Here is a 17,244-nt window from a genome sequence, read left to right on the forward strand (position 1 = left end):
AGCAGACACTCCACACCGGTGTGCGTTGCTGTGTGTACATTAGATCACGTCTTCAACAATGACGTAACTGACAACGTAAAAAGTCACCTGCACAATAAATACTATAGACGTGATTGAAATGCAAAAGATGAATGAGAAAAATGCCTTGCGATATGTATGCCATGCAGGTAAACTTTCTATCTAAGTGGCTGTTGTAAATTAATCAGGATACGATCAGCAGCCCACTAAAAAGAGGAGCAAAAAGACCAAGAGACTCAATAAAAAGGTGGTTAAAATAAATGGGGAACGAATGTCAGCCTCACGAGCAACCAGATCCCACTGTCACTTATCACATAGGGAAAGGGGGAAAAGAACAAGCCGGCCGCTGCTGACCGGGCTCTGGGAGAAGGCTCAGTTACGCGACACACCTGGTGGTGGTTCTCCTCAAACACGGACCAGCAAGACCCCTCAGGCTGGTGGTCCGTGCTCTCCCTTCTCTGTCTCCCCCTCACTCTCCCCAACCGTCTGTCTCTCCCCCTCTCCCCATCTCTCTCTGCCCCCCGCCCCGCCTCCCACTCTCCGGGACTCCGGCCACACACACTTGCCCTCGCTTCCCCACCAGCCACCTGCCATCTCGGGAAGACCTGAGGGCCTGTGTGAGGCCGGCCCAGCTCCCCCCACCCACGCCATCTGCGCCAAGCAGCCCTCTGCCTGCGGCATCTTCCAGGTGGGCACCTGTGTCCCCGTCGCTACTCACTCCCGTCCCCTCTCCTGCTGGGGGGGGGGGGGGGCAGGCCCACCCCCTCTCGTTCCTGTGCTGAGGGCCAGGGTGGGGGGAGTCAGCCATCTGTCACCCAAGAGACCCCAGGACTCTCCAACCAGGAAACTTCACCGACAAGCCTGCTTCCTCCCACGTCAGCGCTCAGGAGTGTGAGACGCAGCAGGGCTGAAGCACCCTGCGGCCGCTCCCAGGGACCACGGCCCCCCCGGGGCTGCCCCCGGGTGTCTGGGCCCTGCTGCCGTGGAAGAGACCTGAGGGCAGAGCCCCCGCAGGACGGAGCCGGGCGGGCTGGTCACACCTGTGGTCACACCTGGGTCCGCACGCCACACCCAGCAGGGGACCCGCAGCCCCTGGCCACACGCCCTGCCAGCTCTCTTCCGGCCAGGACCACGGGGACAGCATGGCAGAGGGGCGGGCGCAGCGGAGCCCAAATCCTGCGCAGGAGGAGGGGGAACGCAGGCGGCTGTGGGCCCCACGGGGCCCAGGATGGGGGTGCCCAGACCCCGCGCAGCGGCTCACACCTCCCGCGGCGACGCTGCTCCTCAGCCGGGGCTCCCAGGCCACACCGCGCAGGTGCAGCAGGGGTGTGCGGGGCGGGGGGGGCCACACCGCGCAGGTGCAGCAGGGGGTGTGCGGGGCGGAGGAGGGGACCACACCGCGCAGGTGCAGCAGGGGTGTGCGGGGCGGAGGGACCACACCGCGCAGGTGCAGCAGGGGTGTGCGGGGCGGGCGGGGGGACCACACCGCGCAGGTGCAGCAGGGGTGTGCGGGGCGGAGGAGGGGACCACACCGCGCAGGTGCATCAGGAAGTGTGCGGGGCGGGCGGGGGGACCACACCGCGCAGGTGCAGCAGGGGTGTGCGGGGCGGAGGAGGGGACCACACCGCGCAGGTGCAGCAGGGGTGTGCGGGGCGGGCGGGGGGACCACACCGCGCAGGTGCAGCAGGGGTGTGCGGGGCGGAGGAGGGGACCACACCGCGCAGGTGCAGCAGGGGGTGTGCGGGGCGGAGGAGGGGACCACACCGCGCAGGTGCAGCAGGGGTGTGCGGGGCGGAGGAGGGGACCACACCGCGCAGGTGCAGCAGGGGGTGTGCGGGGCGGAGGAGGGGACCACACCGCGCAGGTGCAGCAGGGGTGTGCGGGCAGGGGGTGTGCCGGGTGGGGGGACCACCAGGAGAGGGCCCAGCCCGCACCCGCCTGCGGGGTCCACGGACACTGGCCGTCACTGCTGAGAGCGCTCTATGGAAAAAACCTACACTCCGAACACCCGGGTTACGGGAACCGGGGGCAGGGAGAAGGCTGCACAGGCCTTCCGGGGCGGCTGAATGCCGAGAGAAAACCTGCAGACCGGCTTCCCAGTGCGGCAGGGATCGCCGCCAGCGGCCCACACAGTCGGGTCTGCCCACGAGCTGAGCTTCGGCCCCTCGGCGTCCCCGCGCCTGTCCGTACGAGCAGCTCAAGAACTTTGCTGATAATTTCAAAACAGGGATGGTTTCTTCTCTTTTAAAAGGAACACCGAATGACACCACTGGGACAAAAGAGTATAAATGAAGTGGAAATAAACCGTGTCCCCTGTTGTTAGTGTCCTTGCAGGAGGCGCTGCTCCGAGCCGCGCTGCTCCCCCGGGCTCAGCACTGGGCCGCACACCGAGGAAGGTCTTCTGCCAGGAGAAAGAGCTGTTGATCCGTACGGGTTCAGAGAGTCCTGCCTGCGAGCCCCATGGCTGCGTCCACGGGCGAGAGGCCCCCACCGGGTGTCACCAGGCCACTGCCAGCCGCGCTGGGATTCCACCTGCATGGCCAGGCTAGGCGTCATCGCTCAGGCCGGGAAGCCAAGGCTGTGTCCTGAACAACAGATCTTGGAACGAGGAACCTCGCCCGCTTGGTATTACCTACACCCCCAAATTGCCTGCGTACGGCCCCCGGTTCCCTTTCGACAGCTCAGTATTCACTTAATGTGTAAATGAGGCAGAGGCAGAAATTTGCCTCATATGGTCTCACAATATTTACTTTTCCGCTAGAACCCAGAAGGAAAGAGATCTTTCAATTATCATTACAAAGAGACTGGAAACAACCACCCCAGATCCTGGTGATTAAAATTCACAGGACAACAAAACTCCCAGAAAAGCAATATTGTCGTGGAGTTTTAATGATGAAGCGATTAGAAACCAGGACTCTGATCCCCCCAAATGCCCCACGGCAGGATCTGACTCCTCATTACATGACAGGCATTACACGGGACTAGATTCACGGAGACGACAACCCGCGTGTTACAGACCGCCAGACAGACGCCACGAGAGCGAGCCCTCGTGTGCGGGCCCGAGCTACGTTCCGGGCCTGTGCCCCCCGTGCTGACACTGCGATGCTCTACACACACGGCTGGAAGGTGACAATGAGCTACAGCGTAAGGGACGCCCACCGGTCACAGGCAGCGCTGTGATAGGGACCTGCCCTCCGTCAGCTCGCAGGGCCAGCTCCACAGCTGCCCCCGACGGGGAGTAAATGAACGTGCGTCACGGAGAGCGCAGGGCTCAGGCTACAAGCAGCAGGACTCTGAGACGCGCTCGTGTCTACATGAGGCAACATCCTTACAGTTATTTGCAAGTAGTACCATGCTAACATGTGTGAAGGTCAAGTATTCCACAGGGAAAGGAGCACTGTTGAGAAGCTATTTTCTGCAGATTGAAAAACCATTATGAGCACTTTAAAATAAAATACATGTTTACAACCTAATTGTTCTAAGAAAAAATCCAATGATAACAGATCATATTAGTCTAACCAAAGCTCAATGTTGAAATCACTTTCGGGCCAGCACTGGGCCAGAATCAAACATTAGGTCCCCAGAATTCACTGTCTTTGGCTCTGACTTCGGAATTTTATTTCAAATAGTCAAGTGGACACCCAGCCAGATTTTGACTTTAAAAAGTAAACTAAAATACAACCCTGCTGCACTGAAGGACGGAAACTGGGGGCAGGTAGGCACCCCCTGCCCCCGTGGAGGTGAGGGCTTCCCGCCTCCCGCGAGTGACCGAGAACCTCGGTGCAGCCCCAGGGACTGAAGACCGGCTGCGACGAGAGGCAGTGGTCAAGTTCGATTAAAACACATTAACACCACCACACGTAATTAAGAGAGGGAGCGCTCACAGAGCTGCTCAAAAACCAATCCTGGGCCCCAGGATTCTACAGAATATACTTAACAGTGGGGCCACGGCCGTGTAAGAAGCCAAGTTGCCTGGAGCCCCAGGTGCCCGGTGACAGGTGCTCCCTGGGGCAGGTGTGTGTGTGAGGAGGGTGGGGGTCCCGAGGGCCCGAGCCCGCTCAGGAGCTTAATGGCCTGTCCGGTGGCCACACATACAAGCACCCCGTGGGGGCCACGGGCCCCGTGAACTAATAGTGGGCTTCTTTTTAAAGTCCAGGCTGTTTTCCTGACTTTAAATGTACTATAGCCTCATGGTGAAAATAAGAACAATATGGAAAATCACCTCTAACCCCGCCTCTCGGAAGATACTGATTTAATGTCTGATGATACTTTCAGGCTAGTCACACGATTTGATCCCAACCTCAAAATAAAAACAGCCAATCAACGAGGAGCACTTTCCCATCTCTCTTGCCTCAACAGAAATATTCTTAAGTTGGATTTTTATGAGCCATCAAGGGTCCGACGTGTTTTCTGCCCGTCTGCCCCTACCTCACCCTAAACTATCACGTAGAAGGGACACGCAGCACCACGGTCTCTGGGCCAGCCCCGGGGCCGGGGGGGAGCGCAGGGGACAGGCAGCCGGCTCGGCCAGCACAGCTCCCCGCCTGCTGCCACGCCAAGGCCATCACGAGGCTCAGCAGGGCTCCCGGTCACAGACGGCGGGCACCCCCTTCTCCTGTTGCTCTCCGTCCTCTGCTGATGGCTTCGGCTGGGGAGACCCACCCCTGCACTCGGGACAACCGGGCCAGGAGGGACAGGACCGGGGAGGCAGGCCAGGCTCCGCAGGAGGAGCAGCTGCCGCCCACCCCCTCCCCAGGGCTAGAACCACCAGGCGCCCATGCGACGCCCTCCTAGCGGAGCAAACGGGCCAGGCGGGGGGCCTTCTCGCCACTCTAAGCCACGCCCCAGACTTTTCTCCTCGGGGGGCTCTATTTCAGCACGTAGCGGGTGCAGCGATGGCGGCCTCTGGCCCGTGCCTGCCGGGTGACACACATGGCTGCTCTTGCCACCGACTTCGCTGTATTACGTGAAAAAGGTTAAAATGAAAATAAACACACGGATTTGCAGTGCCTCCTTCACTGCAGAACGCACGACACTGCAAAAGCCTGGCGTGGCTGGTGCAGAGCAGGGATCGCCGAGGGGACGTGGGGCTGCCACGGCAAAGTCCACGTCCACCTGGGACCGGAACCCGGAAGTCCTGTGCACAGAGGCCCAACGGGCTTGTCGTGTAGGTTTTTCCAAGATGGTCGAGGAGCTTCTAAGGCATCACACAGGCACTTTCTGGGAGAAGCACATGGCGGACCCGCTGAGACCTCCAGGCTCACGTGCTACCTGGCCATGGTTTTTAGGGACCATTTGTGATTAAAATACTCTTCCCTACAGGGTCCTCAAACTAGAATCATGTCCATCTTTATTTATCTCAGTGGCTTACATCAAAGAGGCACCCTCATTTCAGTACATCCCAAACCACTCTTCCCTCCGGCCTCACAGCACATCAGCGATAATAAAGAGTCCCCTGCACGTGTCGTTCACATTCCCACCCAAATCAGACGCTCAGACGTCACAGAGACAAAAGGGTCAGCACACGGGTCAGAGAGAGGAAGGCCTGCAACACAGGCGCCTGGCTCTCTGGACGCTCCGGAAGCTGCGGACAGGGCATCGCTGTGAGTGGTGGGGGGAGGGGAGCACCGAGGCGGGGGGCGGGGGGGGGGTAACAAGGACGGGGAGGGGAGAAGTGAGGGCTGAAGGTGGTCAAGGGAGAGCCTGGCCAGCCTCCCCATGCTCTGCCCTCACCACCCGTCTCCACCGACGTGGCCTCACTTTCTTCCCAGGTGGGGCACCTTGGAGGCTGCATCCCCTCGCGCCCCGTGGCGGGTCTCCTCCGTCTGCAGGGCATCCTGGCTCCTTCCCTCCGCGGGCTCACCACCACCCGGACACACGTCCAATGGCGGCTCCCGGCTGTCTCGAGACTCAGGCTGTGTCTGACCCCGTCTTCTGTCTGTACACCTACCGTCCAGCACACGATCGGTCTAAGCGAGCCTGTGCGGGCGCTGGGCCGGGTCACAGGCAGCGGATTCATCAGCAAGAGCCAGTGAGGGGGGATGAGACACCAACCATGTGTGAGTCAGCGCAAGGGAAGGTTTTCTTTGTAGAACAAACTTCTACAGCTGCCACTTTTGGAAATACACAAAACGTGCCTTCTCTTCGACTGCCTCAGGCAGCCCACAGCACAGAGGGCACAGGTAAAGGTGAGCAGGACTCCTTACAGAGCACGGCACTCTTGTGTACCACGGATGCCCGGCGGCAAAGGACAAGGGGGGCCCAGCCTGGAGGCCAGAGTGGCCATCAACGCGCCCGGGACAGCAGGTCAAACAAGGCCATCCACCTGCCTGTAAACCACTTCCTAGAAACCCAGAGTGCTAGGCTTATGAGCAATCCCTGACTGTAAGCACATTAACTAGGCGCAGACGGGCTCAGGGATGACGCAGGGCTCTCGGCGGCCACGTGCTTTCCCAGGTACCAGGCTTACGACGACCTAAGTGCATCCCGCACACTCATTAAAAGTTGCCTCGGGTGACCCGGAAGCTGGGGCCCCAGGCAGCATCTCTCTAGCCACCTGGGGCAGGTAATAAAGAGAGTCAACAGCTCGGCCTGGCTCCCGGCGCCATAAAACCAGGTGCCTTTCAACGGTGCCCCTTCCCCTGCAAGGAAAAGAGTCACACGCTCAGCCAATAGCTCTTAAAGCTTCCTCCTGTCCACGGAGACAGTGCAGATCACACCCGCCGTGACACACACACACGTACAACAGTTCAGCCCGACGAGTGAAAAAGGACGTGCAGATGAAGAGGGGAGGTCGTTTTTCCCTCCCCCGCATTAGACGGGACGCGCCTGCGACACCCCGGGAAGGGAAGAGCCGGGCTGAAGGCGAGAGGAGGGGCAGGAGCTCTTCCGGAGGGCAGCCCGGCAGGGCGCTCTCACGTGCGCAGCTGCGCTTGGCAGGCCTCACGGGACGGGACGGGACTCACCCTGAGAAAACCTGCCCCAGGACGGGGCCTGCAGTCTGCTCACAGGCGGGAACCGAGCAAGAGGAGCCCCCGTCTCCCGGGACGGCATCTGCCAGACGGACGCGTCAGGACCGCCCCCTGCGCGGCCGTGTAGACGACGGGTTCACGGGATTCAGCCCAGACTCTGGACCCTGCCTGCTCCGGAGTCGCAGCGGGGGGGTCACCCACGCCGGGAGTGTGGGGGTTCTGCCGGCTCCCAGCCGGGCATCCCCAGGCTCCTCGCCCCCCCACCGCCCGCGAACCCATGCGGTGCTGCTGCCGGCAGGACGCACCCGCCGAAGGCCCCTCCCGGAGAGGCACGTGCTCTGAAGATTCGTGCCTCCTCTCTAAGGTGGAGCCACAGGCACAGCAAAACTCCGCAAGCAAGTATGGGACACTGACAGAAAGCAAGGGCGGGGCTGAAAGGTCTGCTACTCAGTGGAACAAAGTCTGATGGGAACTGCTGATCAGAGCCCCGGACAGGTCCGTCCTGGGGGCACACCGGCCGTGCCGCGGAGGCCGTCGAGGCGGGGGCTGGGGGTCAGCCCTGTGCGCGGGGCCCCCACACCCGCCCCTGTGGTTCCTCCCCAGGCCCGGGAACGTTTTGGTCAATTCAGCCAAACAAAAAGGGAGGAAACAACTGTAATGTGCAGGTGACATCACTGTCTACTTAGAGAACATGAGACAGCCAGTTACAACTATCTCGGGACGAAGGAGAAACGCCTGGGCCTTGGCTGGCTAACCAATAATAATGAAATCAAGAGCGCTACACGGACAGCAACCATGCAGACAGTAAAATACAGAAACGGGTTCCATTCGTAACAGGAAAAATATATAATATGCCCAAGAATAATTAGGTATAAAATCTACAGGCCTTACATGAATGAAACAAGACTTCGGGAGGACAGAAGAGGCCTCCGGGCACAGGTGGTGACCCCACATTCCTGGACTACCAAGGCAGCAGCAGAGCTGTTAGTGGACGTCCTGCTGACCTCCTGACTTGCTGTATCTCAGTAAGTTTCCAGAACAAGTCTGGGGAACCTCACGAGAAAGGATTCTGACGCTCACCTGGAGGAACAAAAGCTCTCCCGAGACAAGCAGAGGGGGTTTAATTGAAGAACTAACGTGCGGGGAGCGGAGACTCCACGGCTGGATCCTGAGACCCGGAGCAAAGGCTCCTGCAGACCCCGGGCCGGGGGGGTGGGGAGGGGGTTGGCACGAGGAATGGGGGGGCCGGAGACAGACTCGGCCGGATAAACACCTGCCGATTGTGGATAGAACTGGCATTTCTCAAATCGTTTAGAAAAATGTTTTGCTTTGTGAATGAGGCTAGGCCAAGCAGATAGCTATTTGATTACAAAAATGACAAGATATGACAGACACTGAAATAATGCCCCTAATTTATAAACAACACTGATACACCAGTGACCAGCACGTCAATAGAAAAACAGCGAAGACAATGATATTCAGTAGGAAAGAAACGCAAAAAGGCAATAAGCGCATAGAAATACAGTGAATCACAATCAAGGACGTGCGGGCTCGACGTGAGACAGAATCAAAACAGAACGTGAACAAGTCCCACCGACGCGTCAGACGGCGGGGTCAGCCCAGGCCCTGCTCCCTGGGAGGGCCGTCACCGCTTGGCCACCCCGCTGTGCGCGGACCACGAAGAGGGAGGACGGGGCTGCCCGCCCCGCCCCCGCCGGCCCATATCAGGCTGCGGGTGGGAGGGAGGGTGCCTTGCAGCACCCGGTGCAGGCGGCCACCACCCAGGACGGTTCAGGAAGTGATGCCTGCCAAGGTTACTGCTGCAAGCAAGGGGTGTGTGTGTGTGTGTGTGTGTGTGTGAGAGAGAGTGAGAGACAGAAAGAGAGAGAGACAGAGTGACAGACACACGCATACTCAGGACTGGCGTAGCTTTTGGAAAGAAATGCAGTAACAGGCAACAAAAGCCACAGAAAAGGACTTCCCCTGGGTCAACGATACCATTTCTGTTTCCTTTAGACAAACGCACATGGTTCACGCACAAGGACGTTGAAAACAGATGAAAAACTGGAAATGACCCCAATGTTCAACTCTTCAACTATCAGTGCTTATTTACACTCACTACGGTCCATGTAAGACTACAATAAAACCATGAAAATCATACTTTTGAAGTGTATGTAACAGTGAAGGGAAATGTGAACAATATCATAAGTGAAAACCACGTGTCAGTATAATCCAAGTTCCACAAAACTATAGACACACGCCCGCACAATTCATACAAAAATAAGGTTTCGGGAATCTACTCCAAAATGCAACAGCTTTCCTAGCTAACAGCGCTGGAGTCATATTTTCTTTGTGATTTCCAATTACTCAGTAATTAACATTAGTGACTTTTGCAACCAGCAAGAGATGAGGATGAAAACATTCCTGTCTGGGATGCAAGCAGCAGGGCCCTGCTCCTCCCCGCCGTCCATGAGCCCTGGGGAGTCCTGGCGCCCCGGGACCTCCCTCCTCCTCCCCCCGTTTACCTACGTAGCTGTTCCTCCCTGGGTGCAGGAGGCTCGGGAAGATCTGTGGGGAGGATGCCGTGACCAGTCGGGTGACGAAGAGGTCAGACGTCTGGGTGAGCATGGCTGGGTGGACGTGGGCATTCACTCCCACTCCTCTCAAAGGAAGGGCTGAGAGCAGGCTTGTCATCAGAACTTTGGAAGATGCAGAGGCAGCAGGTGAAGGAAACGCCCCCAACAGGGGAGGCTGTGGCTGCCACAGGGATATGAGACCCGACAGCGGCCCCGGACGCAGCGGCCCCGGACGCAGCGGCCCCGGACGCAGCGCCAGACGGCACCATCAGCGTCCGCACTCTACTCCAAAGTGCTCACCACGTCTCCACTGGTGAAATGGAATGTTCCATATATTCCCAATGCGAAATTGTAAGTATTTGCAAAATAGCAAAAAAACCATACATTTATGAAAACATCACTGCCACGGACAGAGGTGAAGGGGTGGCATGCCTGAACCCGGAACCAGAAGGTGGCCGAGGGACTCTGGGTTGTACAGGGGGCTTCCAGCTCCAGGCCCGCAGCCCTGCCCCCTTCCTCCTCTCTTTATGGTGCACCCCAGCTTCTAACAGAGCGAGTGCTGTCCAGGTCCCCCTAACCCCGAGCCCTCCTCACGTGCACCCTGACTCTTGTCTCGTCACTGGCGTCACGCCTTCTCTCACCTTCCCTGGACTAGAGTGAGGATCCACCCTGGAGAAGATGACTGCGCTCCAGGCCCCCGTCTGTCACATTCCCCCAGTATCCATCCCTCCGGGTATATTCCCATGAGCGCTCTCACCCTGGCCTTCAGACTTGCCTTGGCCAGTGAGGCAGCAGCATACGTGACTTAAGTGGAGGCTTAAACCACACGTGTCCTCTTGCTGAGCCTGGAACTCGGAAACCAGCAGATAATCCACCTGCCAAGCCCCAGACTGGAAGTGAGGCCACTCCAGGTCACCCAGCCACCAGGCAGCTCACAGCTGATCACAGGAGCACGAGAGAGAGCCCAGACAACCCCCCACAAGCAAATGACTGCTGTGGTAAGTACTATATTGGGGGTCGTTTGTTACGCAGCCAAAGCTGACGGAGACACTCAGTAACAGAATCTTTGTGGTCTTACAAAGTGGCGGACATCGCCACTCAAGCAGGAAGGACCTGGTGCTGGCTTATGTGCGGTAACTGCTTTCCTTTTTGCATCGAACACATATTTAAACCACTGATCCTGATCATGAGATACAACAGATTCAGATTTCAGATACGATGAAATGCAAACATCATGTCACGGCATCATCATACTTAAAGACAGTCTGCAGTACGAGAACTGCAAGATTGAAACCGTAGCCGAGATCACCAGCGTTTGCCCACCGTCAGAAGCGCTTACAGGTTTCTCAGACCGCGGGACCGGATTTGCATCAGGACACTGGGAACTCAGCCAGTGGGAAGGGAGGAAACCACGAAGTCCAGGGAAAGCTAAGAGCTGTACCAGACAGGTCACGTGGTGACTGCACGGCGTGAGTCGGCAACAGGCACCCACATGGGCACAGGAATGGAGCCCCTGACGGTTCTTTTATCAGAAGGCGGTCCCCGTAGATGAAGTGCCTGAGAAGTGGCAGGCAGTGTTTGTGTGTAGGGGGGTGGCGGTGGAGGGCGAAAGCCTAGTCTCCCCAGCAAGGGGGAAATCACCCCGGGGGACCTTTAATGCAAGGGTGAACCTGCCCATCCAGAAACGGAGCAGAAGCCAGCACAGACCTGCGGCTGCGGAGCGGAGCGGGGCGGGGAGGAGCAGGGAGGGGCAGCGTCTGCTTGTTCACACGGCACCACGTGTCCGTGAGAAACGTGAGAAGTAGGAGTTCCCTTGATAAAACTAAAAAAAAAAAAATTAAAAATTACACAACAAAGCCCCAAAGTGGCAAACCTAGGTAATGCTACGTCTGCCGGGTGATCCGTGAGGCTACCCCTGCTGACATACACACCCGCTGATGCCCACACTCACGACTCCCGCGGCCCTCGGCCTCAGGCACCAGGCCCCCGGCCCCATTCCGGGGAGCAAAGAACTAGCTGCGCAGGACGGAAAGCGGTGCGGGCTCCTGGATCAGCCACGACCACGGCCAACGATGACAGCGCGGCTGGTGCAAGTGCGCCACGGTGAACAGCGTCAGTTACGCTTTAGAAACGATTCCCTTTTTAATTATAGAATCCTATTCAGATTCGCTGATGACTTCATGACACTAATTAGATTGTGTGCTCAAGAAATCCGTCTGACAAACACCACTGCAAACGTCACGAACACTGTAACGGCTGTGAAGAGAATGTAAATCAAACAGAAGACGACGGATGCAGTGAGGACAGTCACGTCGTTTAAGTGGCTTGAGACCAATGATCTCCACGTTAAAGGGAGAAACAAAACAAACCACGGAAACGCAGAGAGCACGTAGCCTTGAGCGGCTTCCTGACCCGCGGGTCGGGGGGAGCGCGGGGTCCCCGGCGGCGGGGCCCTCCCGGCACAGAGCCCGCAGGTGCTGACGGGAGGACCCAGGAGGGACCCTCTGCTCCATCGCTGAAGAGGCGACACACACTCCCGGAGCACCAGAGGATGAGGCGGGAAACGGGGTCAGGGAGGCAAAGCCCACCCCACACCGAGGCCCGGGACGGCGGGAAGCCCGGTCTCGCCCCGCAGCGGCAGCACCGACCCGGCCCCAGAGCAGTCCTGCTGAGCGCGACCCCCGCTGAGCCCTCACGTACGAGGCGCCTGTCGATGTCTCGGCTTCTCGTTTTTCTCTTGTAAAAGCTGCAGAGTCCACGGCCACAAACACGAGAACATGAGCGACGGGCGTCTCCCTCAACCCCGGCCGGCACAAACCCACCACCGCCGGGGTCCGGTGCCGTCTCTCCGTCGCTGTTTGAGTGAGGGTGAGTGTGTAAGGGGGGGAGGCTAGGGAGAGAGGTGCAAGTCCACACGTGGCCCTGAGTTCCTTCTGAACTCAGCTGGGCGCCGTGCTGGGCGGGTGGGGCTGCGTGACCTTAGCAGGCGGGCAGGCGCGCGGACGGGGCCCCGCGGTGGGGCGGGACGCACGGCGCGCTGCCTTCACAGATGAAGGGCCGTGTGGGCCCCCCCTCCCCGGCCGCCAGGAACCCAGGTGAAGGGGGGGCGTATCTGAAAGGACCAGGAAGAGACAGGCTGCAGTGGCCCTTCAGGCTTCTGAGATGAGGTCAAGATAGGGGACCGTGACGGCCAACGCTCAGAAAGCCTGCTGGCGAGGAGGGGAACGCCGCTCCACAGGGCGCCAGCGCTACTGGGTGGCAGAGGGAGGGGTGGGGTTTAAAATGCTTTCAGGGGGTCACGGAAATGGGAGGCTGCACCTTCAAAGACAACACGAAAGGGGCGGCCTGCAGGCGGCCCTTGTGGGTACTGAAAGGCAGACCCCTGGACCGACTCTGGCCGGCCAGGACCTCACCCCACAGCTGCCGAGAGCTTCCTCCCAGTCCTGAGAACCCGGGCGCTGCTCACGGCCAGAGACACCTCGGGGAGGGGCCTCCGCAGGAAGCCCCACCACCCCGTTCCCCCTGCACCCCCGTCGCCCCCGCAGCCCCAACCCCCTGCACGGTACAGAGCAGCGGCCGTGAGGGAGGCGCACGCCTCCCCACCAGCAGGGGAGGTCCAGGCCGCATTGCACAGGGCATCACACGGGTTCCCCCCACCCCGTCCCAGCTGCCAGGAGGAGCAGCTGCTTGGCCTCGGGGGAGCAAAGTGCGGCGCGCTCGCTCCCGTGGACCCTGGACTGCTCCACCCCAAACCCAGGAGCACTTATGAAAAAGCAGGGGGCCATCCCCATGGAGACAGATGACATCTCTGTTAGGCTGGAGCCCTCGCTGGCCCAGAGCTCTACAGGCAAAGCCGCGAGGCCCAGGCGTCCAGCGGCTCTGGAGAGCGTCCCCTCCTCGGTCTGTCCGATGCCGACCTCAGAAGCCCCACGGAGTCAGGGCAGACGGCAGCACGGCAGCGACAAAACCGCCAAGACCCGGGGCCTCGGGTGCAGCTCCCAGCTGCTCGGGGCAGAGGCACACGGCGCACGGTGACTCCACGGGGCGCCAGTGGGCACGCGCCACGGGGGCGCGGCGAACGCCCGAGGAAGCCAAGGCCGGGCTGGGCGACGTCCAGCCGCGGGTGGCACCGGTCTCTATGGAAAGGGCATCCCGGAAGCATCGGGTCGCGTGTGGGCTTTAATTCCCCACATCCCTGCTGCCCAACCCGGTAGCCACTAACCACACGCGGCTGTAATGCAGCTGCTCCAAGTGCAGACCACGTGCTCTCCGTGTCTGGTCCGTGATGGTTCACCAAGACTTAGTACGAACAAAACCATCTACGTGGATGACCACAGGTTGAAATAATGTTTTAGAAATACGGAGTTAAATAAAATATATTAAAGTTAGGTTTACCTTTAACAGCCAGGTTCCCAATGACCCCCAGAGACTCCTGCCTCCTGGTGTTCACTGCTTGCCTGGGCCCCTCCCAGGAGGGCTGGTCTATATGACAGCAGAATAAAGTAGCAGGGATGGGGGGGGGGGGGGTGTCATTTCCAAGATTCGGCCAGAAGACACAGAGGCCTCTTCCTCGGTCACGTGGGTCTTGGATGTCCACTTTGGAGAAGCGGTTGTTAGAGGCCCACATGAGGAGGACCTGAGGCCGCCTGGCCACAAGCTCGGGAGTCAGCTGGGAAGGGGGCCCGCAGCCCCGCCAGCCCTCAGATGAGGCCGCAGCCCTGACCGGCAGCTGGACTGCGCCTCACAAGAGACCCTGAGGTACGACCAGCGGTGTGGCTGGTTCTGGGTTCCTGACCCACAGAAGCTACCAGATAAATGCACGTTTGTTATTTTAAGCAGCTAAAAAGGTTCTGGGTAATTTGTTACATAGCAATAGATAACTTGCACTATCTGGTTTCTTTCGGTGTTTTAAGGTGGCTATAGAAAACGTAAAATTACCGACATAATTTTAATACGTACACATTTCTACTGGACGGCGCTGCTCTGCAAGGTTCTACATACAGTGAGTGCCCCTCGTAATCACAGACGTCAAAACTGGTCCCTCAACCACGCGACAGGACTTCTCGATGCATCACTAGTGCGTGTTTCTCTCTAATATGTTTACTTTAAAAAACTAAGATCAGATTAAATACGTGTAGAGAGTGAACACACAAAAAAAATCTATGTTAGTTTTTTTCTTATTGCACTTAAATGAAAAGCAAGTATTACTATTTTTTTCTGATTATAAAAGGTCAGTGGGAAAAATGGAGAGAAGACGGACACGTTCCAAGAAGAAAGTAAAGATGATTTGTGAACACATCCCCCAGAGGTGACCACCGTCCCTGTTTTGGTGCTTATTCTTGCTGGCGATTCACGGGCACGTGTCTGTAGATGAAGTCAGATGGTAGGCGTCTTCCCTCCTTTCAGCACGCTTCTACAGCCTGACTTCAAATGCTGTTCCCACCACTGCCCCACCAGCGCCCGCGTGCTGGACATGCCGGTGTCGACGGCACCGCAGGGAGCACCCCTGTGCGCCAGCCTCCGCGCTGCCGCCGGCCGCTGGGCCAGTCCTCGGCAGGGAGGGACGCGCGGGGCCGCAGGAGCGGGGCGGCCGGCGGCGACCTACCTTGATGTGCTCGTGGAGCTGGGCCTCGTGCTGCCGCGACAGCTGCTCGTGCTGCCTCTGGAACTCGGCGATGAGGATCTGTCGCTGCAGCTGCTGCTTCTGCTTCAGGGCCAGGAGCTCCTGCTGCAGCTGCTGCTCCCGGAGGCCGGGTTCCGTCACGGGCAGCGGGAACTGGTGGTCCAGGCGCAGGTCCATGGGCACCGCCGGGGGGGCCACGGGCAAGGGCAGCGCCGAGGCCACATCCACTGCGGAGAGAGCACAGCACGGACGCGCCGGTCACTGCGATGCCTGGTGTCCCCGGCCCCCCAGCCCCTGCCCGCCCTCCCAGAGAGCCCCGCCAGCCGTCCACGGTGCCCACACGCTACTGTACATTTTGGTTGCCTCTGCCCCCCTCTCCCCCTGCCCAACAGGCTCAAAAGGCAGGACTCGGAGGCCTTCATCTGAAGGTTTCCTTCCCTCGGGCAAAAATCAGTGGACGTTTGGAGCAGGACACACACTCACACACACTCTCTTCCCTCCACCCCACCCTCCACGAAGGGGGTCCTGCTCTCTCAAAGGACCTTGTTGCAGGCCCAAAGGCCTTTCCTGACGTCATTTTTGAACGTCGACAAAGAGAAAAAGCAAGAAAAAGGCTCTAAAGAGCACCAAACACCCGTAAGTAGAGAGGCAAACCGCCTGCGCTTTTCTTCTCCTTTTCATGAAGACACAGAAGAGCTGTGCGCACGAACCACAGAACAGTGTGTGCCACTGAAGTGGTCCAGACAGACGCTGGGGACGGGAGCGGGTTTCCATGGTGAAGCCAGCGCCCTCTGGAGAACACGTTTACCGCTTGCAGCCAATAAAAGGCTCCCTGGCTCCCCGCACAGCTCACGCGCCAGGGTCACTGTTTCTGCTCTTCGCTAAGAAACGGACTGTCTTCCCTGCACTCATGTGTGGCCGAGAAAGAGCCTGCATCGGTCTTAATGCTAACAAATCAATACCAAATTAAAGTGAGGAAAAGATGCAGAAAGAAAGCCTTAAATTACGGATATCACAAAATAACCCAACGTGGGTGGCCCCCTCACGACGGGACGGCACCTAAGAAGCCGGGGAGCACCGGCTGCGAGCCGCTTCCTTCCCTGCGAGGCTCCTGTGCAGTTTCCGCGCTTCACGGATGAGGCCCTGGGCTCTGCTCGCAGAGTCCCTCCAGGAGCGGAGACAGCCCAGCACAGAGGCCACGGCCCCCGGCCCTTCCAGAGAGCCCCCTGGCAACCCGCTCTGGGCTCACACACAGACACGCACCAGACCCGGGGGCCGGAGCCCGAACCTCGCCCTCCGGGGGGCTCGGGGCTCCGCTGGGAGCCCAGACCCAGCAGACAAGGGCCGCCAAGGCCACCTCCTCACCCTCAGAGCCATCCCCACCGGGCACGGGGTCTTATCCCGGCGGCTCCGCCCGGGCCCTCTGCAGGGAGGACCTTGTGACGCATTTGACCTCGCCCCAGGACCTCTCTGAGTGAGCGTGGGCCAGCCGCAGGCCCGGCAGAACCCAGTTCCTCAGGAAATTTGTGCCCCACAGCCCACAGATTCTGGAAAAATGGCCCGTAGGTGGAACCGCCCCTCGGGACCGGGCCTTTCTGGGGTCACCGCCCCGGAGGCACGTCCCAGGCCGGGCACCCTCCTGATGAGCGAGGGGAGGTGGGGAGGGGCCTGGCTCTGGCAAAGCCCTGGGCTCTAAGCCCCGAGCCGACTCCCTGAGCCCCGGTGTCCTGGACTAAAACGTGGCCTCACACCTGCAGGGTGCTCACCTTGGCTGAGCGCGGGATGCCGCCCGGGGCAGAGGGGGGCCTGGCTGTACACCACCTCCCCCGCTCCCGGGCCGAGCCCTGGCCTCCACCGGAGGCCCCCAGAGCCTGGAGCAGCTTCTGGGCGAGGAATGCCTGGGGCCTGGCCACAGGGAATGGAGAAACATCCAGAGCATTCATTCATTTTCAGAAAATATCCACCTCTCTCTTTGAAGCCCTGACGAGCCTGCAGTAAATACCAGCTGACTGTTTCTCTCTGGTTTCTTCCCCCAAATCAGTGACGTGCAGCCCCC

At 59.3% G+C, this 17,244-nt stretch overlaps 1 protein-coding gene across 10 annotated transcripts in view; it reads right to left on the minus strand.

Moving 5' to 3' along the window:
• HDAC4 (histone deacetylase 4) overlaps positions 1–17,244 on the minus strand; it is a 290,477-nt gene that overhangs the window by 96,713 nt on the left and 176,520 nt on the right. For 9 of the 10 annotated variants that reach the window (XM_057743936.1, XM_057743937.1, XM_057743943.1 and 6 more), the window contains exon 4: positions 15,171–15,415. In XM_057743936.1, the coding sequence (XP_057599919.1) occupies positions 15,171–15,415 (245 nt within the window). Of the gene's footprint in view, positions 1–13,960; positions 13,970–15,170; positions 15,416–17,244 lie in introns of those variants that run through there. The other variant, XM_057743944.1, reaches the window with a different exon arrangement.

Source organism: Hippopotamus amphibius, chromosome 8 (genome assembly GCF_030028045.1).
Source record: "Hippopotamus amphibius kiboko isolate mHipAmp2 chromosome 8, mHipAmp2.hap2, whole genome shotgun sequence".
Taxonomy (NCBI): domain Eukaryota; kingdom Metazoa; phylum Chordata; class Mammalia; order Artiodactyla; family Hippopotamidae; genus Hippopotamus; species Hippopotamus amphibius.